This window comes from Haemorhous mexicanus, chromosome Z, assembly GCF_027477595.1.
Source record: "Haemorhous mexicanus isolate bHaeMex1 chromosome Z, bHaeMex1.pri, whole genome shotgun sequence".
Taxonomy (NCBI): domain Eukaryota; kingdom Metazoa; phylum Chordata; class Aves; order Passeriformes; family Fringillidae; genus Haemorhous; species Haemorhous mexicanus.
This window is the reverse complement of record NC_082381.1, coordinates 41333415-41360802: the sequence shown is the minus strand read 5'-3', so window position 1 is coordinate 41360802 and position 27388 is coordinate 41333415. Positions and strand designations below refer to the sequence as shown.

At 44.8% G+C, this 27388-nt stretch overlaps 1 protein-coding gene across 3 annotated transcripts in view; it reads left to right on the top strand.

Annotated features, from left to right (window-relative positions):
* Positions 1–27117, top strand: part of CORO2A (coronin 2A) — a 57632-nt gene extending 30515 nt beyond the window's left edge. For all 3 annotated transcript variants that reach the window (XM_059873751.1, XM_059873753.1, XM_059873750.1), the window contains exons 2-12: positions 5461–5661; positions 10804–10920; positions 15445–15594; positions 16112–16291; positions 17095–17211; positions 19405–19509; positions 19860–19956; positions 21725–21837; positions 22926–23016; positions 23658–23929; positions 25143–27117. In XM_059873751.1, the coding sequence (XP_059729734.1) occupies positions 5461–5661; positions 10804–10920; positions 15445–15594; positions 16112–16291; positions 17095–17211; positions 19405–19509; positions 19860–19956; positions 21725–21837; positions 22926–23016; positions 23658–23929; positions 25143–25271 (1572 nt within the window). In that variant the 3' untranslated portion in view covers positions 25272–27117. The remainder of the gene's footprint in view (positions 1–5460; positions 5662–10803; positions 10921–15444; positions 15595–16111; positions 16292–17094; positions 17212–19404; positions 19510–19859; positions 19957–21724; positions 21838–22925; positions 23017–23657; positions 23930–25142) is intronic.
* Positions 27118–27388: the final 271 nt, after the last annotated feature.

Genomic DNA, 27388 nt, shown 5'->3' with positions numbered 1-27388 from the left:
AGTGGTACTGCATTGTATTTCTGAAGACAGGTGGTGGAACTGGAGTCTGTCTTTCACTGCCTGCTCTCTAGAGGTCACACAACCATTTTGATGGTCATGTTTGGTAAGCCCCAAAGAGCTGAGTAGGCTCTGCTTGAGGGTATCAAAATACCTCATTGGTTTTCTAGTCACTCTTTCAGGTGCCAGAAAGAAAATTCTGACCTGTTCTGAGTCTGGGCTGACATTTTTTATGGCTTTGCTTTTTTATCTTGTAATTTCAGAACCAACTGCGGAGCTCTGTCTTAAAAAAAAAAAAAAAAAAAAAAAAAAGAGATAACCAAGCAACAGATTCTTGGTTGATTCCCTTCTGCTCTTCCTTCCATGACTTGTTGGTGACTGCACTTGCTGCATCAAGCTTTCATGAAGTTTCCTCTGCTCTATAGTTGAGACTCTCCTCACAATCAGATCTGCCTCTCGGAGTAGTAGTATTCTTGGTTGGAGTGAAGATCCAGGAATGCCTACTGTGAGAGGCTACAGAAACAATTTTAAAGTGTGTGTCTTTGCTATATCTCTTATAGTTGCATTGCCCTGCTTGCAGAGACAGAGGAACTACTTCCTCTCTTCATGCCAGCAGTGAGGAATTCTGAAGCAAATGGGTGTATTTTACTCTATTTTGTGTGAAGTACAACATATTCTTTCATGAGATAGTGTTTCCAGTGCTAGTGATGCCTTGTGAAGGCTGACCTAGAACAGAGACTAGACAGAGCTAAAGAATAAAGTAGGTATTTATTAAGAGTCCTCAATAGATCCACCTTGGGCAGCCTACCCAAAATGGCCACAAAAATGGGTGACTGGTCACAGGGTCTCTCACTTTTTTATCTGGTCCATTAGCATTTTTTTATCTGGTCCATTAGCATATTGGAGCTAATTGTCCAATTACAGCTCCAGCCCATGAAGTCCCATCCTTCTTGTTTTCTCTCTTCAGCCCATTGTTGTTTATGCTCTTGGGCCTGAGATCTGGATCGGCTGTCCTTGGGTCCCCAGCTAGAGAAGGAATTTTGTCTACCTATTCTGTGAAGAGAGCTTGCTATCCCATAATATGAAGCCTAAACTTACACACTAAAGCAGAACAAATTCTGAAAAATATAAAAGCTAAAACCTGAGCCATCGCTAGGGTTGCACATCTCAATAGGCAGAAGCTGTCTGAAAACACTGTCCAGCCTGGAAAAGCTGTATCCAACCTGGTAAGCAGGGATCTGAGAAGCACTTGTAGGGATCTTTCTATCCTTCTCCAGGAATTCTTGGCAGCTTCAGAAAAAGATCTACTTAATGTTCTTTGCTGGGAGAGGTGGTAATGAAAAGTCCATGAAGTCCCAGGATGTGTTCCCTGAGAGCTGAGTGAGAGGACATTGCTAAGCACAGTCTTTACATCAGCTGTATGGTTAGAAATACATGAACAGCAGTAAAATCTGCACTGTCTCACTGCATCCCGGTTCTCCTCTCTTCTACAGGGAGGCTATCAATATTGGGAATTAGGTCAGGATGATGAGAAGGGAAGGCATGAGGCCGATTCCTGGATTACAAAAGCTGTGCTGCCTTCCTTCTTTCTCCAGGATGCAAAGGGCTCTGCGCTACCCTGGCAGAGGGTCAGTGATCCCTTCATCAGTCACTTTTGCCCTTTTGTCAGGTCTGGATCAGTCTGTGTGCTGGCACCAGAGGCCTGAGCAGCAAGTGAGGGAGGTCTTCCACCTCTTTGACCAGAAAGAGGACCCAGACCTCAGTTCCAGCAGCCCCTCAAAATCCGCTGTCCATGCGTGCTGCCCAATGTTCCTGGGTGGTCTGCATGCCCCTGCTGTGGGCACCCTGGCACCTTGCTGTGCCACAAGCAGTGACGTGAGGTGGGGATCCCTCAGCTCTGGCTTCAGGCCTTACTCAGTGCTGCACACACAGGATTTTCAGGTCCTTGGGCTCTGCCCATATGGGCTCACACAGCTCAAACATGGCTGTGCAAGGAGGGACCCTCTACACTGGGGCTCACCCTCCAGTGCAGGGAGAAAGCTAATGCTGTAGCTTCTTAGTCCAAAAAACATTGAAGGAAAGCATATTGTTAAGGGACTGGGCAAAACATTTAATTTTCAGATGTTTTAAAATGCACAAATAATGCCTTTTAATTATTTGGAGATAATAGTGCCTGTTCTTGCAATGAAAAACCAATCCTGTCTTACTGACAAAATATTGGTGTATTTTTTGTCACTTTCTCCCCCCTCCCCCCACTCCTTATACCAAAAGTTGCTCTTTGCACTTTTTTGAAAATGGTTGCCTGTCCCAACAGCAGTTTTTATTAACAAGGAAGAAATGTGTTGTCATCACTTCCTGCCAGAGGAACGGATGAGAAAGCTGAGCCTGCAAGGCACACTTCAAGTTTATTGGGTTGAAAGTCTGCCTTGTATGGGGTGTGCATCTCGGTATGTTGGCAGTGGCATTTTTAGGGCAGTACAAGATACACATGGCTGAGATCCAGAGGCCCTAAAATCACAGGATCACAGAACAGTGGAGATTGGAAGTGATCCCTTGAGATCATCTAGTCCAATCCTTCTTCTCAAAGCAGGATCAACTGGAAAAGTTGCCCAGGACCATGCCTCCAAGGACGGAGACTCCAGAATGTTTTGGGCATCAGGTGCCAGTGTTGGACAACCCTTATGGAGAAAAAGTGTTTCATTGCATATAAATGGAGTTTTCTGAGTTTCAGTTTATACCCGTCCAGTTGCTGGGCACTGCTGAGGAGAGTCTGCTTCTGCCTTCTCTACCACTACTCTAATACTGAGGTATTGGTATGCACTGATAAGATCCTTCTGAGCTTCTCTAGCTGAAGAGTCCTGGCTTTCTCAATATTTGCTCCTCTGTGCTTGGTCACGCCTTTCTCCAGAAGAGGCTTGAAACTTCAGACCACACACTCTCTCCCAGCTCGAAAGCAGTGTAGCTAGAATTACCTTGCAGCCAGGCAATTTTGTTCATTTTGGAAAGATAATAGTCCTGCTGTAAGAAGCAACTGCTGCAACCTGCTGCAACTGGGCAATACAGCAATTCCTCCCTCTGCTCCTGGTGTGCATAAACCTAACCATTAAAACTGTAATGAGCATTAAATTGTTTGAGAACACTGCATCTCTGGGGCTCTTTGGGGAGGTAGCCAGCTACATATAAGCTCACCTTGCTTTCTGCCTGTGAACATCCCTTTTCCAAGATCAGCTTTCAGGATTGCTTCTTTCTTTTTGAAATAACTTGCATTTCCCTGTTTTTGTTTGGCACGGGTAGCTCTCACTGTATAAAAGACCTTTTGCGCCTAATGTTTTCTGTGGAAGAGATTTATTCAGCTAAAAATATGGACAAGTCAGGGTTAGCATGGGTAAGACATGCTAAGCTAAAAGAGAGCAACAAAGATGACTACGAAAGCAACTGGTGATCTGCCAGGACTGTTACAGGCGTATTTGTCCAAGGTGGGGTTGGCTCTGAGCTGTGTCCGTAGAACTGGGAGGAGGCAGGAAATAGGATAAAACTTGTGTCCTAGTACTGTTCACAGCCCAAATCTTCCAATGTGACGCAGTTTGTAAACTTTGTGGAACTTTGTATTGATGGGAGCTTGTAAAGCTCCAGTTTGACAGCCCAGTATCGAGCCATGTGGTTCCTTAGCCTTTGACAGGCATCCCAAGAGGATGCAGTACCATGCCAGCAACATGGACATTTTGGTTTAAAATTGCTTAGACCTCTGCTTGTCAGGTGATGATGCACTTTGCTTCCTGCCATTGACTGCATGCATGCTTCCTTTAACCCTTCAACCATGTAAGTGAGCTCTCTAAGCCTTGCTCAAAAGCTACTTGGTTGGGTTCCCTTGTCAAATTGAAATATTGTTGATCCAGCATCACTGATAATACTGTTCACAAAATGCACATTAAAGAGGTCAATATGGAGCAAAACTATGCCTTCTGACAGTATTTGCCTATATTCCCAGCTGTTGTGTGAGGTGCTCTTTCACCCATTATCTTCCTGCCTTTTCATTTCTGCGTTTCTTTTCATTTGGGCAGTAGAATCTTCTCCCTACATTCATTGTAGGCCTTTTGCTCTCTAAATCTTGTGGGATCTGGATTTAATAGTCTTGATTACCTTCTCTGACCAGCACTAATATTTTCCTATTTGAAAATAGCCAGTTGAAGGATAGGATTCTACTCCTCTGCTCTCATGAGACCTTACCTGGAACAGTGAATACAGTTTTGGTGCCCCTAACGCAATAATGACATGGAACTGCTGTAGCAAGTTCGGAGGAGGGCTATGAAATTGCTAAAAGCCCTGAAGCACCTCCCCAGTGAGGACAGGCTGAGAAAATTGGGGCTGTTCAGCCTGGAGAAAAGAAGACTGCATGGAAACCTCAACAGCACTCATCCAGTATCTGAAAGGTTCTACAGGGAAGGTGGAGAATGTGTCTTCACCAGGAAGTGTAGTGGTAGGGTGGGGACTAATGCATACAAACTGAAAGAGAGGAAACTTAGATTAAATATTAGGAAGAAATTCTTTACTGTGAGGGTGGTGAGATACTGGAACAGGTTTCCCAGAAAAGCTGTGGATGTCCCATCCCTGACAGTGTTTGAGGCTGGTTTGGATAAGGCCTTGAGCAACCTGGTCTAATGGGAAGTGTCCCTGCTCATGTCAGGGGGGTTGGAACTAGATGGTCTTCTAGGTCCCTTCCAACCCAAACCATTCTATGACTCTGTGACTCTATGATTTTATGGGATCCATTGAATCAGTTCCATTAAGCCTTACTGCTCTCTGTGAGAAGGGGTTCTTGTGTTAGGCATGCTTTATATGTCATTTAAACACCATTTAAAATGCAGTCTGTCAGAGGGCTTCAGTGCAGTTATAAACCAGACAGGCGGAACATAATTGTCTGTGGAACAAACATCAACCAGTGACTGCAGCTATTCCTATGATCTGTCAAATTTCTTTTTTCTGTTCATGTGAGCAAAATTTAGCATAAGTTTTGGTCCTAAACCACCTGAGGGCTAAACAAAGCATGCATCCCAACTGGCTTGTTCACTCACCATCTTTCATGCTTTCCATGTGCAAGATGTTGTATTTTTCATACTTTCTGAACTCTATTGTACCAGAATTCATCTCCTCTTGAACTTGCTGCCATGTGGCCCTACCCCATTGATAGGGACTGCTGACACATGCGCACCCCAGCTGGCTGGTGGTGCTGAGAGCTGTCACTTCCCTGCACTCTCCTTTCTCCATCAGAGATATGCAACAGGGTTATGGCAAAGAGATGAACACCAGAAAAAACTGCATCTGCAGCTTGCTGGCTGAAGGTTGGTGTGAGCAGCCCAAGTGGGGAGGGTGAGCCTGTGGTGGGGAGAGGGGAGTGGGGTTCTGCAAGCCTTGCCAGGATGGCCTGTCCTTATGCCTTGGGACGTTGTGTTTCTCTCCTTGCAGATGTCGTGGCACCCGCAGTACCGCAGCTCCAAGTTCCGCCACGTGTATGGCAAAGCTGCCAGCAAGGATAAGTGCTACGACTGTGTGCCCATCACCCACAACATCAACGACAACTACTTCTGTGCTGTGAACCCCAGCTTCATCGCTGTGGTGACCGAGTGCGTAGGCGGCGGCGCCTTCCTCGTCATTCCCATCAAGCAGGTGAGCTCCCAGGGCGAGCTGGCTTTCCAGAGCCCACCAAGAGGCTGGAGGAGGGACAGGCTTTCTAGGGAGCTAGGTCACAGAGGATAGTCACTTAATGCTGTTGCCCAAATTGCAAAATGATGGAAAAGGCTCCAGTTGCCCTAGCAAGTGACTCCTGGCATGTGTGTATTTTTATGTCTTGCATTGCTGCTTTCAGATTTTTGACACCTTGCTTCATTTTACTACTCATTTGCCTTTCTTATATAGTCAGCAGAATGTGCTGTTCAGATGTTTGTCTCCTGGGAGAAACTGCAAATAAAAGAGTATTTAGTGGATAAAGGGGGCAAAACCAGAAAGATGCTTTAGTGGCATGAATTCAGCTGTGACCAAAGGAGAATATTGTGTGTTTTGTTCTACTGTCTCCTTTGTGAAAGAATGGAAGTGAAGTTCTCCTTTGTGAAGTTATCAGGCAATGAAGCTCTTAAACTTCAAGCAGTGATGCTGTGAAGACTTCCTTTTCAGAAACAAATCCCATGTGTATGAGTTTTCATGATTTAGGATCTGGTGAGAGGGAGAAGCTGGCTGTCTAATGTTTATTGCTTCAGTAAAAGTAGGCATGCACTGGATTAACTTCAGTATGGGATTATGATCTCTCTGGAATCAGGACAGAACAGATGAAAGGCAAAAGTTCAGCCTTTAATTAAAAGTTAATTGATGGTGTTATTGTAATGCCACTTTTTCAATATATATTTGCTAAGGATGAAAGTGAACTGGTTGTGCTTGACAAGCCTAGCACAGTTTCCGGCCCTTCTGGACTTTGTTAATTCATTCCTTCAATGCTGGTGCTGTTTAGAGACTGTCCTTCTAAAATTAACCACTACCCTGTTTTTCTTGACTGATTCACTTCTGCCCCCGCAATGATGGTCTGTTGAGGCTCAACAACTTGTTTTTATCACAGAACTGCATCTGTAGGCAGACAGCTGTTGACTGTGGGATGTGGTGTGGGACCAAGCTCTCAAAGTGCTGGCAAAAGTAGCTGAGGGTGCTTGTACTGATTACTATTAATTTTTCTGTCTTCTCACCTCTTCTCAGCTTGGCTAGGCTTTGTAGTAATTTTTCCTTCTTACACCTGCTCAGATACTCCACCCAGTTTTGAAATATTGCATGCAGAAATCAAAGGCATGGTAGAACTAAAAAAGATACAGAAAAGGATAATTAAAGTATGTCAATGAAAATGTAAAAGTACTTTCATGTGAGGAAAGACTTTGCAGGTCAGGCCTCAGTCAGTCTGGGAAAAAAGGCAAGATGTATAAAGCTGTGAGGAGAAGAAGTTTAGGGACCAACTCTTTTTGATTTGTTTGGTGAAGGGGATTCTGGAGACCAGGGAGCAGACCGTTCGCAGCAGATGTAAATGCTGCTGCAGTTCAGGTGTGGGGCTCACTGTTCTGGGTGCTGATGAGTCTGGAAGAATTAATGGCTTCAAAATGGAGCTATGGACAGGACTCCCTTAAGGATCCCCTTAATTCCTTAAGGATTAATCTTTGGGTGTGGATCGGAGAAATTAGGTGCTTTACACAGCTGTTCTCTGAATACCAGTTCCTGACCTATGTTGGGGGATAAAGCAGCCTCAGCCTCCCAAAGAAAGGGATTCCCTGAGTCAGGACCTGCCACACCAGCTACTTTGTTTTGTCTGATACACTTCCAAAGTGGTACCATCTCGTGCAAAGCAGAAACTTTTGACTTGTGCTTCTGATGGTGGCTTTTTGTGACTGCCATCTCTTGCTGTGAAGGTGAGCCATGGCAGACAGTGTACTGGACACTTGGCTTGTGGCCTTGGCTGCCTGGGCACAAAGGCAGCTTGTTCTGGAGACGTGTCTGGGATAGTATTGCCCTCTTACAGTGGACAGCTGACTGTGGTTATTTTTCACCGGATTCACGGGAAGCAGACACCTCCCAAGTGGGACAGAGTGTGGAGGAAGAGCCCAAGAGACAAGAGCCAGGATGACATTTGGTCAAAGCAAGAGATAGTAGCCAGGACAGGGAGGGCTACAGTTGCTGAAGAGGATAAACAACCTGTTCAGGGAGCTGTTCTTGTCCCTCCCTCCAATGTTTTTTTAGTTCATTCTTCATGTGTTGCTGCTAGGGGGGCTGCCTATCTAAGGATGTCCTTGAATGAAGCCGCAGCTTCGCTCTGTTTAACTGCACCTCCTTGCTTGTTTGTTGTACTCCTCTCCTGCTGAGTCACAGACACCAAGGTCTCTCATCTCTCCTTGAATAAATACCACTTCTTTCCTTTTGCACCAGTCTTCTTCTCTGACAGCCTGGGGGTGGGGTAGGGCTAGGGACAGTGGAGGTTATGTAAAGAACGAGTTCTTTGCCCTAGATACCATCCTTAGAGCAGGCCTTTGCGTTCATCCTTATAAGAAATTAGTTGAATATTTGCCATCACTTTGGAAATGGTCTGTTACAGGGCGTGTCAGTGACATCCTGGTGAGTTGGTGCCACTGAAACCAGCTGGGTGGAAGGGCAGCACACCTCAACAGAGAGGGAGGGGGCTGCAGCCACAGGGGTTGCCTGGTGCCCAGAACAGGCTGACTGTAAATCTTACGAGTTCAAGGAGACATGAGCTCAGTGACTGTAAATGGGAGATCAGCTGCTTTCCCACAGTGTGGCCTGGGTGTAGATGTGCAGGAGAACTGCATGCACAGCATGCCAAGGAAAGATCTTGACTGGGAGGGAAATTTTGTGGCCTTCTTTTGAGAGATGAAGTCCTGCCTTTTTCCTTTCCCGATGACCAGACTGTTGAGACCACATCTGTCTCTTCCTCTGCAGCAAAAAAAAAAAAAAATAGTGAGAAGAAGGTCCCAAGAGACAGGAGATTATTTATGGCCAGGTCTGCAATCTCCAGTCTTTCAATGTGTCAGCACCAGGTGTGAAAGGGAGGATATCTGTGACTGTGCAGACTTCATAGACACAAACTCCCCTCCCTTCTCTCTGGGATCGTGGGCTGTAAAACGAAAGTGATGATGACCCCTGGCCTTGCAGAACTGACATGTATTTGAGTGCTGTGCTGGTGCCCTTCAGGGGCAGAGGTAGGGCTCACTGACCTCACAGTAATCTACCCCACACAAATCTGCTGGGAGAGTTTTGGCACATGTTCCACTGGAAGTGATTTTTGTCAGCAAGCTCCAAGCTTTTCAGTAATGCTGGAACTTTAGAAAGGGAGTGGTTAAAAAACTGCTCATTTTCAAGCTCTGCAGGCAACTGTGGAAGTCAGGTACCACTTCATAGAATGACAACACATCTAGTTACTGAAATAGTTTTTGATCTGTAGAATGAAATTTCCTCCAGTGATGAAGATCTTCACTTCCACATGTAGATGTGCATCTGAGACCAGCAGCTGTAGCTTTGTGTCATGTATGTTTGTGGGCTCTAGGGGGGTTCACGAGTGGTGAGTCCTGATCTTGTCCCAGAGCTTGCAGTGGGGCAGGTGAGACTGGCGACTGGGAGAACAAGGGCTCCTTTTCCAAAGTCTGTTGGGGAAGTGGGAGTGGGCTAAGAGACCTTTGAAGGATGGGTCAGGCAAACTGGGCTTAGGACAGCCTGGGGAGTCTCCTAAAATCGAGTGGGGAGCAGACAGGCAACTAGCTCTGGGAGGGACAGAGTTCCCTTAAGGATCAAGGGATCCCTGTCGATCCAGCTGTCCACCCCTTTTAGTTGTCATCTTGAAACCAAGCTCTGAAGCCTACAAAAGGACACTGTGGGTGGAGGAGTGCTTCTTATTAAAGGCCTTTTATCTCTCTTCTGCCTTCCCAAATCTCTTTGCATTGTCTCTGTTATAAAAGGGAATTGGTTTAGACTGTAGTTTTAAAAACCACAGTCTTTTACATTTCAAAGCCCTTTGGATGTTCAGTTTAAAGCAGGTTAGTTCCAGTTTATGCAACAAACTTTCCAGTGAAGCCAGAATAGTTACACACTGGTGTCCTGTTCTGTATTCAAAATTGCATAGTTACACACTGGTGTCCTGTTCTGTATTTAAAATTGCAAAACCCCCCAAAAATTTAAAAGCTGGGAAAATTGTATCCTATCCACAGCCTGTTTAGGGGCAGCAGTGATTCCCCTCAGCTCTGCTCTCCTAAGGGCCACCTCTGGAGAGGTGTAGGGAGTAGTACACCTACAGAAGTGTCTGCTTTCTAGGAGAGCACCACACATTTGCAATAATTTTGGTCTGCAGTTCTTCCAGGTAGGAAGCAGTAAGCTGGTAAGCACCACCAGCTTGCCGTAATGTCTCCCTTCTTCAGGGACTGACTTTTGCTCTTTAGCTGTTGTCTGGGGTGGGTCAGGGGGCTCCCCACACTCTTCCTGCTCCTTACAGAGGGAATCAAGCATTACTTCAATGTTAATAAAATCACCACCACCCTTTCTGCAATTCAAATATTCAGACTTGACTCTACAGCAGAGACCGTGCCGGCAGTGTGGGTTTATTCAATGCAATACAGCCCCCATCTGGCACAAGGCTCCCAATACACCTTACAGCACTCAGGGGGGGATTTGTGCCTGTGCTGATGCCACCTAAACATGGCACGGTTTTGGGTTTTTTTCTGGGAGTCCAGAATGCTGATTGAATTTGGTGAATGGCTGGATTTGAATACCATCAGAGAGATATAGATAGCTTGCCTAAAGAAAAACTGTAATTTGTAATTTGTGTCACAAATACCTCTTTGCTAAACACAAAACTGATTTTTTTTTTTTTTTTTTGCTGCTTGTAGGAAATGTCTTCGGAAGGAGAGTTTGCTGTTTTTGTGCCCCCATCAAAAGATCTTTAAAAAATGTCAAAGATTCATCTCAATTATAGATGTTTCTTCTCCAAATTACTCTTTGGTGTCTGAACCTAATACTATCTTCCAAATATGTAGGTATGCATGGAAATTTTTCACAGCAGCATGTTCTTAGGAAGGCCTGTCAGTCTTTCTTTCCTTTATGGTGGTATAATCAAGACTTGACTAGCAGGGACAGCAAAAGCCCATCCTTAACAGACAGAGAGCACCCAGGGCATTTGGAGGACAACAAGCAGAAAGAAGTTTCTTTCTGGAGATGCCTTGAAAATGTCCTGTAATTCCATGGCTCACCTTCAGTTTGGTTATATTTATTTTTTTCCAGACAGGCAAGCTTGACCCACATTATCCCAGAGTGTGTGGGCACAAAGGAAATGTTCTGGACATCAAGTGGAACCCATTCAATGACTTTGTAATAGCTTCGTGTTCAGAAGATGCCACAGTAAGTTTACCACCTTGTACTGTGTGTTAGTACCTGGCTAATGTGCTTTTTGGAGAATGAAGTTGAAAGAAAGCAAAAGCTCATGAATGTGAAATGATGTGAGATGTGAAAGCATGCATATACTTATTTAAGAAGTCAGGAAAAAGTAAGATTCCTTTCTTTCTCCTGAGTTCAGACCTGTGTGATGCCTTCCAGATGATATACCAAATCAGTGTAATGAGGAAGATCTATTTTGTGGGGGCTTGTGCCTTTTTTTGCTGTGTTTGTATGATGAAAACAAAGTATGACTTTAAAATGGAATGGCTATTAAAGTTTAATCTCTTTGAAACTCTGTCCTTACTTTAAAAAAAACTTTAACACAACATTATCTGGACCAGCTCTTTCAGATTAACTCCCTGCAGAGAAAGTTTGAGCTTGTTCCTGTACTTGACAGCTGGTCTGTAAAGTCCTGCTGGATCAATTGTGGTGAGGAATATGCATCATACAGTTCTGCAGTTCTGCTTTGGCTGAAGTTAGTGTGGTTAAGATGCAGACACTGTGGCAATTGAAAGATTTGAGTCATGTTTGTAAGGGACAGTTCAGCTCATATCTCCCTACTGGAAGGTCACTTTCAAAAGGTCTTGTAAAAAGTGTGAAGTTGACTTCTTTGATAGTGAGGATGTCTGATTAACTGCCATGCTTTTTTCCAGAGATCCCGTGTGAGATCCCATTGGGTTTATTCTCACTCTGCCACAGAGCATCAGGGAGGTTTCTCCTGTTCTTTTCTCCAGACCTGGCTTGGTTCACATGCTCTGCTGTTTTCATTCTGCCAAAAAGTCACTCTTTATTATAAACTTTTTTGTTTGTCCTTCCTGTTTAGTGACTTGCCTTTGCTTGTTTGTCTACTCCTCTGGCTTTTTTTTTTTTTTTTAAGGCTTCTTTCAGTTTCTGAACTGATGGTGAAGATTTTATTGTATCTTCCAACCTGTATGCCAGGCTTTCATGCTGTCTCAGGAGGTATGGCATGGTATGACTTGTGGCAGAGGGCACCACCTTGGCCACTCTTTTGAGCCTCATATGAGAAATGAACACAATCTTCAAAACACCCCACTGCAGTTGCAGAACCACAGAAGCATTTGTGTTGAAGGGGAGGTTTCTTTCTCCACCTCTCTAGGCAGAGCACCTGTTCCTGTTCTTCACTCCTCCCATGGGGAATTTTTTTCCTTCCAGTGCAGTTAATGACTGCTGTGTCCTGTCCTCCTACTGTGCATTTCAAGACAGATCCTGGCTCTATTTTCTCAGTAGTCTTGTAAGTATTGAAGGCTTTTATCAATTTGCCTGGAAGCCCTCTCTTCTCCAGGCTGAGCAGGCCCGTCTCCCCCAGCTTTTACTTACAGGTTAAAGTGCTGCAGTCTCCTGGGCATCCTGGTGGGCCTCCAGCATCTTTCTTGCACTGAGGGGTGCAAAACTGGATGCACTATTCCCAGCTTTCCTTGCCAGTTTTCTCCAGAAACTTGACACTGGATCATTCCTCAGACTAAAGAATGGAAACATGGAGCATGTCACAGGTCTCAGTACCAAAAGTTGTTCCAAGAAGTCTGTCTGTCTCTGTCTGTACTCTCTTTTTACTACTCTCCCATCCTCATCCTAGAACCAGGAAAGGGTATCTTAGAGATCCTCTGCACTGTGACATGGTGTAGAGATATGTCCTCCCTGCCTGCTTAAGTAGCAAGGACAGCAGACTGTGTTTCTTGGTGTGACTGTTTCTCCTGATGCCTCATAGCTGGACCTTGGACGTCACTTCATCCATGCCCTACTCAAATAATTGGGTTGCTCCAAGCATTGTTCAGATGAGCTGAGAAGATCTCTAAGGCTACAGATCCTGTGGCCTCAGTAGGTCCTTCTTCCAGGTGTTGAGTATCCTTCTAGGGAAAATAGGATGCCTCTGATCTCCAGCCTTTGCCATCTTGCCATATACATCCATTGCCTTTGATGCTCTCCTTTTGTACCTTCAAAAAGTTTGGCTCCATCTTCTTGGTGCCTTCATGCTATGTAGTTGAAGGGCAGCCAGAGACTGAACGAAATATTTTCTTTCAAGCTCTCCTCAGATTTGCTGTGTTTCTGCTTCCTTCTCATCTCTTGTCTGCTGTTGGACTCGTTCTGTGGGGTCAGCATCTTACTTAACCTTCCTGTTCTGGAGAGCTCAGATTGGACATACTGTTGAGACATCTTCATGGCAATATTTCCTCTCTTTTAAGAGAAGTTTGAGAAAGGTTTTTTGGGGGTCACAGAGGTGTCCACCACTTCCACTGGGCTGGACATAAGAGGAAAAGCCTTCCTTACAGTCTGTTGTTAAAAGCCTGGTACTCTTCTCTATTTCTGAGCATCAGTAAGCCATTGTGCAAGTAAGACTTGTGTGCAAGGATGCATCTAAATGCTTACTGGACTGAGCCTCCCTATGAGGAAGGCTACAAGCTTCTGAGTAGATAATGAAAACTTCACTTCTCCCACATTTCTCAGAGGTTTCTTGACTGCTAACCAGCCTTTCTGGAGCTTGCTTTGGTGGTACCACTGTTACCAAAAATTGGTAAAAATAAAAGCTTCTTAACACCAATGTAGCATTAAAGAGCATACATTCTTTATTTAGCTGGGTGCATGAGGGGATATCTCCTCTGAAATATCATGCATACTGACTACAAAAGAAACTTCTGCCTAGGTACTATATTTTGTGTACATAGTCACTGATTCTTCCCTGAATAAGCATACATATAATTATAAATTTCCCTCAAATCAGTAACATATTTTTTCTCTCTTTTACACATGTGTTCTTCTGTCCTGGGTATCTCTTTGGTCCTCCCTGGTGGTCAGTGAGTCTCAAAGTCATACTTGATCTCCCAGTCAAGTGGTAAAAGTTGGCACAACTGGGCTGGTTGTTTTCCAGTTCTTCTTACAGAATGGGCATTGTGCAGTTCCACAGGCCAGTGGTTTTTGAAGAATAGGCATTGTGTTAGCCTGCCAGGTGCAGACAATTTTTCATCTGACAGCGCTACAGCTATCTTTTGTGGTGTATGGCTGGAGCTATGTAGAATGGTACTTTTGGGCATGGGAAGGATTGTATGTGCTCTCTGAACAGCGAGTTCCAGTTCTCACTGCTGTTTCAGGTGGGCTTGGGGCTGAGGTCTATGCAGATGCCTAGAGGCTGAGAGTTTGAGCTTATCCTCTTACCCCTTCTGTTCTTCGTGGCAAATCATCAGGCATGAAGAGTTCAACTTGTTGAAGTTCTGCTGCCCTCTGGTTAGAGGGGCAACTCTGTGCCTTTTACTTGATTTTATCAGGCTTTCTTCAAGATGTAGAAGGGTAGTCAGCTTGTTCATGCTTGGATTGTCCCTGCTTGCCCTGCAGGCCCGAGTCCAAGGCCTTCTTATTCTGTACACTAAAGAACTGGCAATTTCTGCCATTTAATGCAACCTGAGATTCCAGCCAGGTGCTTTTCTCTGCTTTTATCACCAGCCATTTCACTGCACGAGGAGTGGGTGGTTCATTCTAGGCAGTTCTTGTCAGCATGAACACAACCTATTTTCCCCTTTTCTAGTCTCTCAGCCCCATTCCTTTAGTGACAGCTATTGAAACTGCAAGAAATCAGTCAGTCTGATTGTAAAGTGTGATGTTTTCTCTAACTACTGTAGAAGTTCATGTGGATACTGCTGGACTCTACAGCCATTACATTTCTGGTGGGCTTGATTCCTTATTGGGGTAAACACTGCTGAGGAGGGTGATTATGATGTTTTCCAGGTCCCAGAATTTGGGTCTGCTTCTTATTTGTCTTAGAAAGGAGTGATCCTCATCAACCAAACCATAGGAGAGAGACTTGGGCAGCTGTGGCTGATTTCCACAAACTGTGTTCCAAAGAGCATTTTGCTTTTGCTTCAGTGTAAGAAATAGAAAAATTATGACACAAATATTATAATTTTCATTGAGGCAAAGGATTAATCATCTGTTAGTATCCTAAATACTTGTGTTTCTAGGGTTAGCATGAGAAAGACTCCTTTTATACCCATGTAGGTTCAGCCCCTCTTGCTGGTTTCTGCTATTGTTTTCTTCCACCACAGAAGGACAGTGCATTTTTGTCTTCATGCAGCATCCTTCTAGAAGGACCCAGAGCTGTAGGTGGGCCTGTTACAAGACAGCATGCCCCCAGTGCTGAGTGGCTTCAGTACAGTTAAGAGGCAAGGTCTGCAAGATTAGTGGTTTATTTTTTCCCCTTGGGAATAACTTTTCATAATTGTGCTGACAGGTCTAAAGGTTGGATTGCCGAATTTAAAGAAACCCTGGTAGGACTGCTGTCTGAAGACAGAACATAAAGAGGAGTCTTCAGGTCCACAGAATAGTAAAGATACAAATGACAAGGACAGGTGCTCAAAAAGCCAGTTGCATTCCTACTCACTAGAAAGGCAATAGTAACTCCAAGGCAGTTAACAGCTATTGGTAAATTCTGAATTAGCTCCTTCTCAGGAATCTCACAAAGACCCATGCTGTGCCATTCAGGTTAAAATCTGGGACATCCCCAATCAGTTGCTAAAAAGAAACATTACCACTCCGAAGAAAGAACTTGTTGGGCATACTCGAAGAGTCGGTCTGATTGAATGGCATCCCACGGCTAATGACATCCTCTTCAGCTCTGGCTATGACTACAAGGTGGGTCTGTGCTCCTAGGACACCCTGTTTGGCTTGGTGTTTTGAAATTTGTTTTAATTTCAAGCTCTAAGATGGTACTAAAGAGTTTGGAAGCTTTCTTCAGGGGGAAATTCCATGGTGACCCAAAGGCAAAAGGATATTGCTATAAGTTCAAAAGGAGTGTCTAATTTTCCAGCCTTCTGATGAACTTCAGTGTACTCTGCACTTCTCATTTACTGAATTGCATACAGCATGCAATGCCATCCACTTTTCTTTGTGCTACTGCATGTATATGCACTGATGTTGTCTATTTTTATGCACAAAATGTGTTTTCAAAGGAAATTAAAATATTGGACATTCTTAGCTGATGCTTGATACATTGCTGTTAGTATCAGGAATTATTTTAAGTGCTGGAGAACAATTCCTTATGATGGTAAGACCTATACATGTAGAGAAAAGATGAAAACATGAATAAAGTACACAAAGTCCCTGGTGTGAGGCAGCAAAGGACTGATTTTTAAAATTATTTTTGCTCCAGATAATGATCTGGAACCTCAGTGTCACGGGCGCTGTTCTTTCAAACCCAGTGAAGATTCTTGATGCTCACAAAGATGTGGTCCTCTCCATGTCATTCAACACAAATGGCAGTCTCCTTGCCACTGCTTGCAGGGACAGAAAGATACGTGTGATAGACCCTCGTGCTGGAACAGTCCTACAGGTAGGTTGGGTTCAGAGGTTTACAGTCCATCTGACCTCACCTCTTGGAGGGTTTCCTCTCCTGGGTAGCTTCATTGCCATAAAAGACAATGCATCTGCATTGCCCAAGGCACTATTTGGTGCTGTTCCCTTCTATTTTCCACGGAATGCTTGCTGTCATTGTTGAAAACAGGGATTTTGTATCTTGATACCGTGTTCCTTGCTCCTTGAAACCTTACTTGGATTGTATTGTTTTCATAGGTACCTCCTGCAGCCCTCTGAGGGACATCATGGGAGGGAATGTAGAGATCAGGTGGACAGGTGGATGCAAGTGTACATTTGTCCCAATGACAAGTGTCCCCATGGTTGTTCTTGTTGCCTGGATTTTATTGGCTAGGTGCAGCTGCCTGTGTTTTGTAGCTATTTGCAGAGGTTTGTGTACACAGAAAGCCCTGCCTGGAACTGCTAAAGACTGCTCTCTTGCAAATATGTGAATGAATAGTTAGAGAGGTGAGATTGGCTCAGCTGATCAGAGCAGGGTGTTGATAACATCAGGATTGTGGGTTCAGTCCCTCTGTGGACCATTTGCTTTAGAGTTGGACTTGATGATCTTTGTATGTCCCTTTCAAGTCAGAATATTCTATGATGTGTTGTTGAGATTTTGGGGATGACCCTGAAGAGTTTAGGCCACTATTTTCAGATGCTCACTGTTGTTCAGCTGGGCTGAGCAGATCTTTCAGATGTGAGTGGAGTTGTCAGGTAACATGAAATGTCACTATGCAGCAGATGCTGTTGTACTCATGCAGTGTCCTTTCTCTTCTACAGGAAGGAAGCTACAAGTCTCACCGAGTCAATAAAGTCTTATTCCTTGGGAACATGAAAATGCTGTTTTCTACTGGAACGTCTCGGTGGAATAATAGGCAAATTGCATTATGGGATCAAGTGAGTTGGACCAAAAATCTTAACCATACCAGCTTCTGTTTTCTCTCTTTTGCTGTCACTTTTACTTTCCACCTGCCACAAGAATTGATTTATAACAGGGATTCAGAAGTGATCTGTCAGATTCCTGAAGGGTGATAGGCCTTACTGGTGGGAGACATAACTGAGTTTCTGGAGAAGTTTTCAACATAGGAGCCTAAGAGAACAAAGTGAATGCTGTGCCCATGTCATGGTTTTGGCTGGGATAGAAATAATTTTCTCAGTAGCTGGCCCAAGGTTGTGGTTTGGATTTAGTGTTGAAAGCACGCTGACATTTTGGTGTGTTACTAAGCAGTGCTTACCCCAAGTCAAAGACTTTTCAGTGTCTCATGCTCTGCCAGTGTGCAGGTGCACGAGAAACCGGGAGGGAGGATACCCAGGAGAGCTGATCTGAGCTGGCCAAAGGGATATTCTATACCACAGAATGTCATGCTCAACTGGGGGGACTTGGTCAGGAGCCATGGATTGCTACTCAGGGACTGGCTGGGCATTGGTCAGCGAGTGGTGAGTGGTTGTGTTGCCCATCACTGATTTTTCTTGAGTTTTATCCCTCTTTCTCCCATTTCTTTTCATTACAGTTGTAACTGTTCTATATTTTGCTTTTTTTTCCGATTACTGAACTGTTTGTGTCTCAGCCATGGGTTTACCTTTTTCTGATTCTCTTCCCCATCCCATCAAGGGGAAGTGAGCCAATGGCTGCATGGTACTTAGTTGCTGACTGACTTAAACCACAACAGCCCACTACAAGAAATTGTTCAAAGGACCTTGTGGTGACTGTAGGTCTGACTTAACGTGGCTCTTACTGGTCTTACTGGCAAACTGGTCCTGGAAAGAGAAATGAGCTCTAGACACAGCATACTCAGATGAAGCCCTCAAAGAAGAGAAGTGTGTTGGGTGTTTTTGATTTCTGATGATTCCTGATGGTAGAGCACTGAGGTAGTGCTTAATTGGGCATTTCCAAGATATGTGATCTCCTGCCAGGATGGCTGCTCTCATCTACCCTTTCATGTGCAGTGAGATATTTTTACTTTGTCAGCATCAAAATATGTCCCTGTGCATCAACCACCATGCAGCACAATCTTTTGTCTCTCTGTAGTGCTGTCACGCTTTGTTACCACACAAAGCTGCTAGACCAGGCCTACAATTTGCTGTGTTTTGGCTATGTTTGGACATGGCTTCTTTGCACACGTGAGAGACAAAGCTCTATGCTGCTGTCTGAAGGCTTTCCACAATGCTAAGCAGTGCTGTGACACCTCACGGGTGTCATGTCCGGGCTTTACGTGCTTGGTTTAAGAACACAGTGGAAAGATCTGTGGAGTGAGGTATGTAAAGCCTCTTTAGGAGCTAGGATTGGCACAGAGCCTGCCCAGCAGGCTTCTTTCTCATGTCCACACTCGTCTTTGCATCTAAACCGAAGCTCTGGCTTACTGCAGCCTGCAGCTGGTCAGTTCTGCAGGAGAAAATGTGTGTTAACCCTATGCTAAATACGTGTTTATCTGAGAATCGCCACGTGGACAGCCATAGGACACCAGAGTCTGCTTTGTCAGTCCTCCCAAAATCACTCCCTCCAGCAGTGCAGAGGTAGCTTTGTACAAGACATGAGAGCTTTGCATATGGAGCGGCGTGCTGTGTCCTCCTGCGTGGCATACCTGCAAAAGGCCAGCGGGAGGTTCTGTCCTTCCATCAGGCACCTTCCCACGCTGAGACTGCTTGGCTAATGCAGGCTGCTCTTGTGGGCGGTGCACTGTCGTGAAAGTATTGCCTAGACTAGAGGTTTTTGAGACAACATGAGTAAAATTCAGTGTGAATTTTACGCCAGTGGTGCAGGTGTACCCTGAAGGCCCCTTCACCTCCTGCGGTCTGGCCCTCGTAGAGGCAGGCAATGTTTCTTACCCTGAAATGCCATCAGATGCCTGAGGTGTTATAGTGGTAGGAACTTCAGGCGAGGACTGGGACAGAGCACCCATTTCTCACCCACATTTCCCTTTTCTCTGCACAGCTTTGCAGCAGTCTGTGCATGGCCCCCTGCTCAGGGCTGTGGGTCACTACAGAGCTGTGCTCACATGCCACTGCCAGGTGGGGTTCAGGTGAGGTGTCCTGGACTAGCGGTGACTGGCAGGTGATTGCAGCTGACTCTTTTTCCTGTGTCCTACCCAGAATGACCTTTCTGTGCCTTTACTGGAGGAGGATCTGGATGGCTCCTCAGGACTGCTGTTTCCTGTCTATGACTCTGACACACGCATGCTTTATGTGGTGGGAAAGGTAAGTGCTTTCCACACCAGCAAGTGCAGGCCTGTTTGATTCTGCTGCCAGCCCGTGTTGTGACAGACTGAGGTCAAAGATGATCCTGAAGCATGTTAACCTAAGGATATGAGCAGATGGGTTGGGGCCAGAGGGTGCTTCGTCATCAGGCCACATTTACCACCTTTACAGATCTACCATGTTTATTGTGGAGACGTACACAACTGGGTCCTGGCCTTTCCATATAGGAATTTGAGGATAAGAATTTGTTTAATTGTTGATCCTGCATGGTTTCTTGGGGCCAGGGATTCTTCTCAGATTGTTATGCTGAACAGCAGAGTCTGGCTGATGTTGATTTTCTTTGCCTTTAGGGTGATGGAAACATACGGTACTATGAGATAAATCCTGAGAAACCATACCTGAACTACCTGATGGAATATCATTCTCACTTACCACAGAAGGGAATTGGTGAGTGGCACAATGTCTAATGTTACAAGAGGATTGTGGTTTCTTCATTTTAGAGGCTGCCAGAGTCTAGGAATATCCAAAATGCTGTTTAGAAAAGAGAATTGGTCAGGTTCCTCCACACAGGTTTACAGGCGCTTACAGTCAGCTTGGCGTAGCTCACCCAAATAGGACAGGTGGTATTACAGGGTCAGAGCTTGGAAAGGGCCCTTCTGACCAGCTTGGGCTGGGCAGTTTTACCAGTCACTGCTACACTTCCTCTCACATACCTAGTCAAGGTAGAAAGGAGGATGGTCTGGATTTAAAAGTGGAGAATGCTCCTTGCCATTTGTCAATCCGTTTCAAGATTTTTGCCTTTGAGCTCTATTTCCATCATTCCCACTCTGTGATTTCTGTGGTAACAGATGCTTCACAGCTTAATGCCTTCAGTCTTTATTGCTGTCTACTTTCTTTTTTACTGACATTTCCTATTTAGAAATAGATCTTTTGTGATTAAGTCACCTCTCCTCCCTTGGAGGCCCTTGCTTATTAACCTGTCTGTGTACTACCCACTGTTTAATTAATTCATGTCACAGAATTGAGCTTTCAGTCCTCAGACCTTATTGTTAACCCTTTCTTGAACCTTGTTTGGTCTACTCTGAGTCATATTCCTATACATGTTTTTAGGATCATTAACCACACTATCTGTGGACACTCCTGCTCATATAGAACATTGGTATGGATATTTGGCAGCACTGAATTTTGTGCCTGCAGGTTGCCTTAAAAAAAATTAAGAGGAATATATTATTTAAAACTTCACTGTAAGGATCTCCTTGTTATTCAGGTTTTATAATCCTTCCAGTACAGCATCCTTATTCCTCATTGTCCCAGTCTCTTTAAAAATCATTTTGTGCAAAGTAAGTGTACAGGTGTTTTTAAAAGGTGAATCAAGTCTACTTCCCTAACCTGCTTTGTTGAGCTGATCGTGCATACTGCTAAGGTTGTTGTACAAAAGTTTCTTTTCCATATTACCAAAACAAAATACTTTGTGGAGGAATGGAGTTTAAATTCACTTTAAGTTGAATTTATAATGTAAAGTGCAACAGGCCTTCATGTAGAATCTGCTGTTCAATGAAGTCACTGGGTATTAGTAGAAAATTAAGCTTGGGTGCCATGAAGCAAGGTTTACAAGCATAGGAAATCTCTTTTTTTAAGGGAATTGATGTGGATATAACTTTGAACTCTACAAGCTAATGAGAGAGAAACCCACTAAGTTATCAGGTAACTTAGAGACCTTGTGTGGCTTAGCCAGTCCCTAAAACACAAATGGACAGAGTCGATGTTCACACCCTTCTCATTCTCATTTCTGTTTTGGGACAGCATTGCGGGGAGGATACTTGTCTGGAAGGTATTTCAGCCATGTAGAGCTATTCTGTTTAGGCATCCTGAAATCCCTTCCTAGTGATCCTGATACTCAGATCCTGTGGCATTACCTGCCAACTCTGCTCTCTTCTGCTCATTCTATTTGGAGCCCATTAGAATGAATAAGGAACAGGAGGCTTAGCATGAAACCCATGCATGTATGTAACAACATGATCTGACAGAAAAAAAAAAATTATTTAGTCTTGTCATTTGTGCCACTGAGCCAGTTTTGGATGCAGACCTCAAACCATGATGATGTGGTGCTGATGCTATAACTTCTTTAATTGTTTGATGATCCTTTTGACATGTCTGATGATATTAACTTTCCTAAGGAGATTTATACTCCATTTATTTCATGCTCTTCCCCCAGGAATGATGCCAAAGAGAGGTCTTGATGTGGCAGCTTGTGAAATTTTCCGTTTCTACAAACTGATTCCAACTAAAAGCCTGATTGAGCCCATCTCCATGATTGTGCCTCGACGGGTAAGTCGACCTCAGATCATGTTCTTATTTGAGGCAAATATCAGTGAAAAAATGAGGGCACTGCCTCCTCTCTGCGACTCTTGGGGGCACAAGAGTAAGTAGAACAAGAGATTTTCTCTCTCATGGCACATGGGTCAAGCTGGCCTGTTTCTGGGGCAGCTCTGCCAACAAACCCTATCTGGTAACTCAAGAGTTACTCAGGAGTTTACTCTGTTTAATATCTGACTTTCCAAGACATGCTGCCAGGTCTGCTAGCTGTCTGTAAACTTCTCCAATAGAATTTGTGTGACATAATGACAAAAGAGGGGGAGGGGTTGGGGCTGATGTTGGATGGCATAACAATCTCCTTGTGGAAGGAGGAAGAATTGCCCTGGTAAAACAGAAACTATGAATTCATGGTCTCTACCCATTGGGTGGAGTTGTGTTACAGACAGTTGTTCTGCAGCATGTGAGACGTGACCCGTTGCACTGAGGGTGATGTAGGAGTGAGTTTCAGAGCTGGTGTTATCAGAGAAAGAAACAGGCCTTGAATCTGTAGCTAGCCAAGGTAGCTCCTGTGTGACTGTGTGGGCATAGGTACGTGGGAAATGTCAGTACTGTGCTCTGTACTTCCAGAAAGTAGAATACAAACAGAAGGTACAAGTTCCTTGAATTCAGTGACACAGGAGAACTAATGCTCACTGCTATTCCCAACCAGGCATGTTCCTCCAGCTTTATCTCCTTGGCCAGTTTCTGTCGGTTGATAACCAGCTGACGCTTTGGGACTTGTCTGTCCCTTGTATCCATGTATTCATTCTCAGGAACATGATTTCATGGGAGTTGAATTAGCCTATGTTAACCTCCCACAGTCTGAAGAAGACCTTACCAGCATGAATTAAATTAGGCCTCCAGATACAAATCTTCTGAGTTCAGGTGAGGAGCAGAGAGTTCCAGAGCAGGTGAAAAGACTTTATGTCCCTGCTGATGAATGCTCATGATACTCCCTGTGCTGAAGGGGAATAAATTCATTTCTCCACCACAATCGACTATGACCTCTTTAAACCAAAATCTCACTGACATAGTTACTCTGGACTTTTGTTTGCTTCCAGTCGGAATCGTACCAGGCAGATATCTACCCCCAGACTGCAGCAGCCCAACCGGCCCTGACAGCAGCAGAATGGCTCGCTGGGATTGACAAAGGTCAGTACATGGAGAGCTCCCCAGCCCTTCAGCTCTCCTGTGGATGTGATAGCCTGGTCAGAGACTGAGAAAGCTAGATAAGTTTTCCCAGAATTGGCCTGGGAGACTTTAGGGAGCTGGAGATAAACAATTATAGACAATTATTAAAAACAACCTGCAGGTGGTGTTTTTCTAGTATCTGTTTTCCTGTTATTCTCACAAGATTGTTTACAAATGAGTGTCTTGTTAATTAGCCAATCAGGTGAAATGTATTAAATGACCAGTCAGGTCCACCTGTATTGAAAAGTGATGAAAAGGGTATGAAAAGAAGCACTTCAGTAAAGATGGGAGGTGCTTATGCCAGTTAGCCTTCTGACTGTCTATGTGTCATTTTTAATGCTCCCCAGGGCTTGGGTAAGCTGCTGCCAGCTCTCTAGCCTATTACCTGCCAGAGAAAGAGGAAAGAAGGAAAAGGAGACACATAGTAAATATGGCTGAAAGTTTAAATAATTTGTTGTCTGTAAATTCTGGAAGCTGCTCTAGTCAGGTGTCTCCATGTTTATCTCTGAATGAAATGGTTAGAGCTGGTTGTTAGAATGAATTTCTTAGTGCTGATTTTTAAGTGTGGTTTGGGAGTGCTCACTTGTCTCCTCCCTCCCTAGAGCCTCTCTTGGTATCCTTGAGACCACGCTCTGAAGCTGTGATGTCCCCACCACAGCTGCCTGATCAAGAGCCCCTCTCAGAAGATACTGACCGGAGCCAGCAACAGGAATCACAAGGAAGGTTGTCAGTGGAGGACAAGCAGAAGCCAAGAGAGATTGAACATAGCAGAAAAAGGCTGAAAGTGTATGAGAGTCTGCCAGAAAATCAACAAACATGCCTCTCCAATGGCTTTGACATGTTTGAGTGTCCACCACCAAAAACTGAAAGTGAGGTATGAATGTCTGGGGTGAAGTGTTGGGGCTACAGCCTAAGCTCAAAGCCAGATGATGAAAGAATGCCATTCACACGGTGGTAATTCAGGGAGGGTTTATTTTGCAGGCCTGAGTCAGTGCAAGCTCTTTGTTCTCTGTGGTGGCAAAAACTCTCCCTGCCCTGACTGCCACAAGGGAAGCAGAAATACAGCCCAACACCACCCCAGCTGAGGGGGTCTGGAAAGGAGGGGAAAGTCAGCATTCTCACTTCCTAGGCATTCTTGTGGCACAGACCTGCCTGTTGACTGGCTGGGCAGAAGGAGGTCCTTGGGGCCTCAAGGTTCTGGGGTTTTTGCAGGATAACCCTTTGATGAGAACTGCAGTCAGCAAGCCTGGTGAGGCAGCAGAGAATTCTGTGGAAGGAGTGGGTGTACTCTGGTGCATCCATGTAGTCTCAACTGCCTGACTGTACTGTGGACCCTGACATGGGAAAGAGTCTGCACCTGCAGCTCGCTGCTGAGGGAAAACTTACTAGTGCAGTGCTGTTGAGATTGGCTGCTGGCTGCAGCATGCACCTGGGAAATCCTCTAGAAAAGATCCTGGCAGCTCCACGATCTGTCTTTAATAATGGGAAACCACCTCTCAATATAGTAATCAGAGCTGGCAGAGTGGTACATCTCTGTGGTGATTTGTCAGCCTCCCACTGTTGGCAGCTCAGGGACATTTTCAAGTACATGCAGTGTGTTTGCTTTTAGAAACCCTGGAATAATTTTCTTCCCCTACCTTTCATCTCTGCAAGAATTTAGCATCTGCACCTTGATAGGGCAGGAATTTCCACATCTCAGTTTCCCTGTGGTGTGAAAAAGGATACTTTTCTGCATGTTTTGGGCTGGCACCCTAAGGTTACAGAGCAGCCCTTGCAGAGCTGAGTGCACTGCTGCATGCATAGTGAAAAGTAATGCTAGTCCCAACTGGAAGAAGAAAAAGGACTTGTCCAAGGTCAGAGAAAGAGATGTGCCAGACCCAGGAATTTAGACTCTAAGTACTTCCTATGAAACACATGCAGTCACAACCCAATCTAGTGGACAACAGGAGAACTGCTGGTGTTCTCTGCTGGTTGAAGGCCTCCTCCTCAGATGCTTCTCTCAGAAGCGATGTGACAACTCTTGGTGGCATTGTCAGGTTAAACCTATGTTTTCTTAGTGTAAAGTAAATAAATGTGTTTTCTTACAGCTTTTACAGATGTATTACCGGCAACAGGAAGAAATCCGTCGACTACGTGAGTTGGTAATCCAGAAAGATATCCAAATTAAGCAGCTGTCGCTGGAGCTCAGAAATCTTTGCACACACACAGATGATTAATGGGATTGCTGGCCTACAGCTGTTTGTACCCCTGGACACAGGGGGAGACTCCAGTTCCTGCAGATAACTCCTCCTAGGTTTTTTACTGGGGGCAGAATTGATATTTCAGGCAGCATGGACTTCCCTGGCTTGTGGTGGTCACATTTCCCAAATTATCTCCAGATGGTTTTTGATGGACTTGCTGCGCTTCTTCTGGCTCCCCTTGCTTGCCTGCTCACCAATGTCAGAAGTTTGTGTATTAATGCTAGTGAGAGACTTTGGAAAACCTTGCTCCTCTGCTCCTGGAGAAGTTACACGTTAAGCTCCAGGAATGACCTGTTTTGCTGCCCCTCCACATGACAGGAGACTGGGAGACTGAAGGCAGCTACCAGCTTCTTCTCTTGCCCTGGGCCCCAGTGATGTGGCTCCTGTGGCTGCTGTCCCCTTGCTCAGGGAGTCCACTCTGCTGAGCTTCAGAGGCACCTCTAGCTCCAAAGTGATCCTTATGCACCCCTCCTCTCACCTCGCAGCTTGGCCCAGCCCCCAGGTGGTTCGGGAAGGTCCTGGCTGCCCTGACCTGGTGCTGGGGATAGTCCCGCCCTGGGGGTGCCAAGGGCCAGCACTCTCGTGATAGGAAGAGGAGAGTTGGTGTTGGATGTCTTGCTTGAAAAAGGGCCATGGTGTGGGCTAGTTCTTGCCAGAGAAGCTGAAGAGTCTCTGTGTCATGTGAGTTAGTGGCCTTCTTTCCCTTCTTCTGCCAAAGACCCAGCTGCAGTCAACTGGGGGTCGTCAGAGATTGAGAGCAGCATTTAAAGCTGCACAGTGTTGATAGGGGGGGAGTTTGCTGAGAGGGTTTAAAAGAATGAGTAGGGAGTTGGGCCCCCAGCCTGCTGCAGGTGTTTCAGCAATGGTGCTAGAAGTGTTGTGTCAATCACAGTGAGATCACAGGGCCGTGGCCAGTCATGAACAGCCCTCCAGGGCTGCTGGAGTATCACTTGTCCTTAATGCCTGCAGCTGCTGCTTTCTTCACTCCCAGCTGCCAGCACCTTCTCCCGTTCCTGCAGCCGTCTACAGCTGCAGGTTCTCTCTTGCCAGCTTATTGTCCAGCCCCCTGCATCCTCCCAGGCTGCTCAGCCTTCCTCAGCCCTGTGGCCACACTGATCTGTGCCCTTCAGCACCAGCTCTCTGGCTCAATGCTGGACCTTTTGGAGATGTCTTACACCCAGGTAGAACAAGTAAACACTGTTTAACTGTGCACCTCCATTGTGGCACATAGAAATCATGGAATCAAACTAGGGGATATGTCTAGGACACGTCCTTGTCACCAGATGTGTTTTATTGGCTGCATTTTTTTGCTTATTTTTTTAATATGAAATAAATGGTTTTAATTATTTCCTAAGTAATTTTTCCAAGGGATTTTTACATCCTCTTGAGAACTGTTTCTTTGTTATTCTATGACTGACTAGCATAGAAAATGGTTGGCCTCTATGGTTTTTATCCTCGGGTTTTGTTGATTTCAGCATTCACGGAAAAGAAGATGTTTTTATTTAGGCTTTGGTGAGACTATTTAATCAAAATTTCTTTTTTAGACGGTATGCCTGTAAAAGTGTGGACTGTGAAATGTGTTTAAATTTGGAGCTTAACTGCAACCACTAATCTTTCACTGGAAAAAACCTTGAGGAAATGGAGTTATGCGTTCATGATCTGTGCCTAAATAGTATTGAGTGATCATTCTAACAGTTTCAAAACTCCTAAAAGCTTTGTAAAATACTGTTGAACATGGGGATAAAAAACAAATCAGTGCAATGAAAAGCAAATATAACTGAACAATAAATATATTTAGAGTTTTACATTTTGATACATGCGAGGTTGTTGTTTCATTATTGTGTTTTTGAAGTGACTGAAACTTAAGCTCAATCAAGGTCAGAAAGAAGTGTCACCTACTGTCTCTTTTGCCTGTGTCGAGCTGTGGCCTTACATTAGTAGGTGGGTTGTACACAGTTGTATGCAGATGGCCCTTTCTTTTTACATTGTTCCCAGTTGCCCTTGATGCCACATAGGGGTGGCAATTGCACTCAGCTCTGAATTGCTGCATGTGTTGCCTTGAGTAAACTCAGTCCTGCTGGAGATGCATTCTG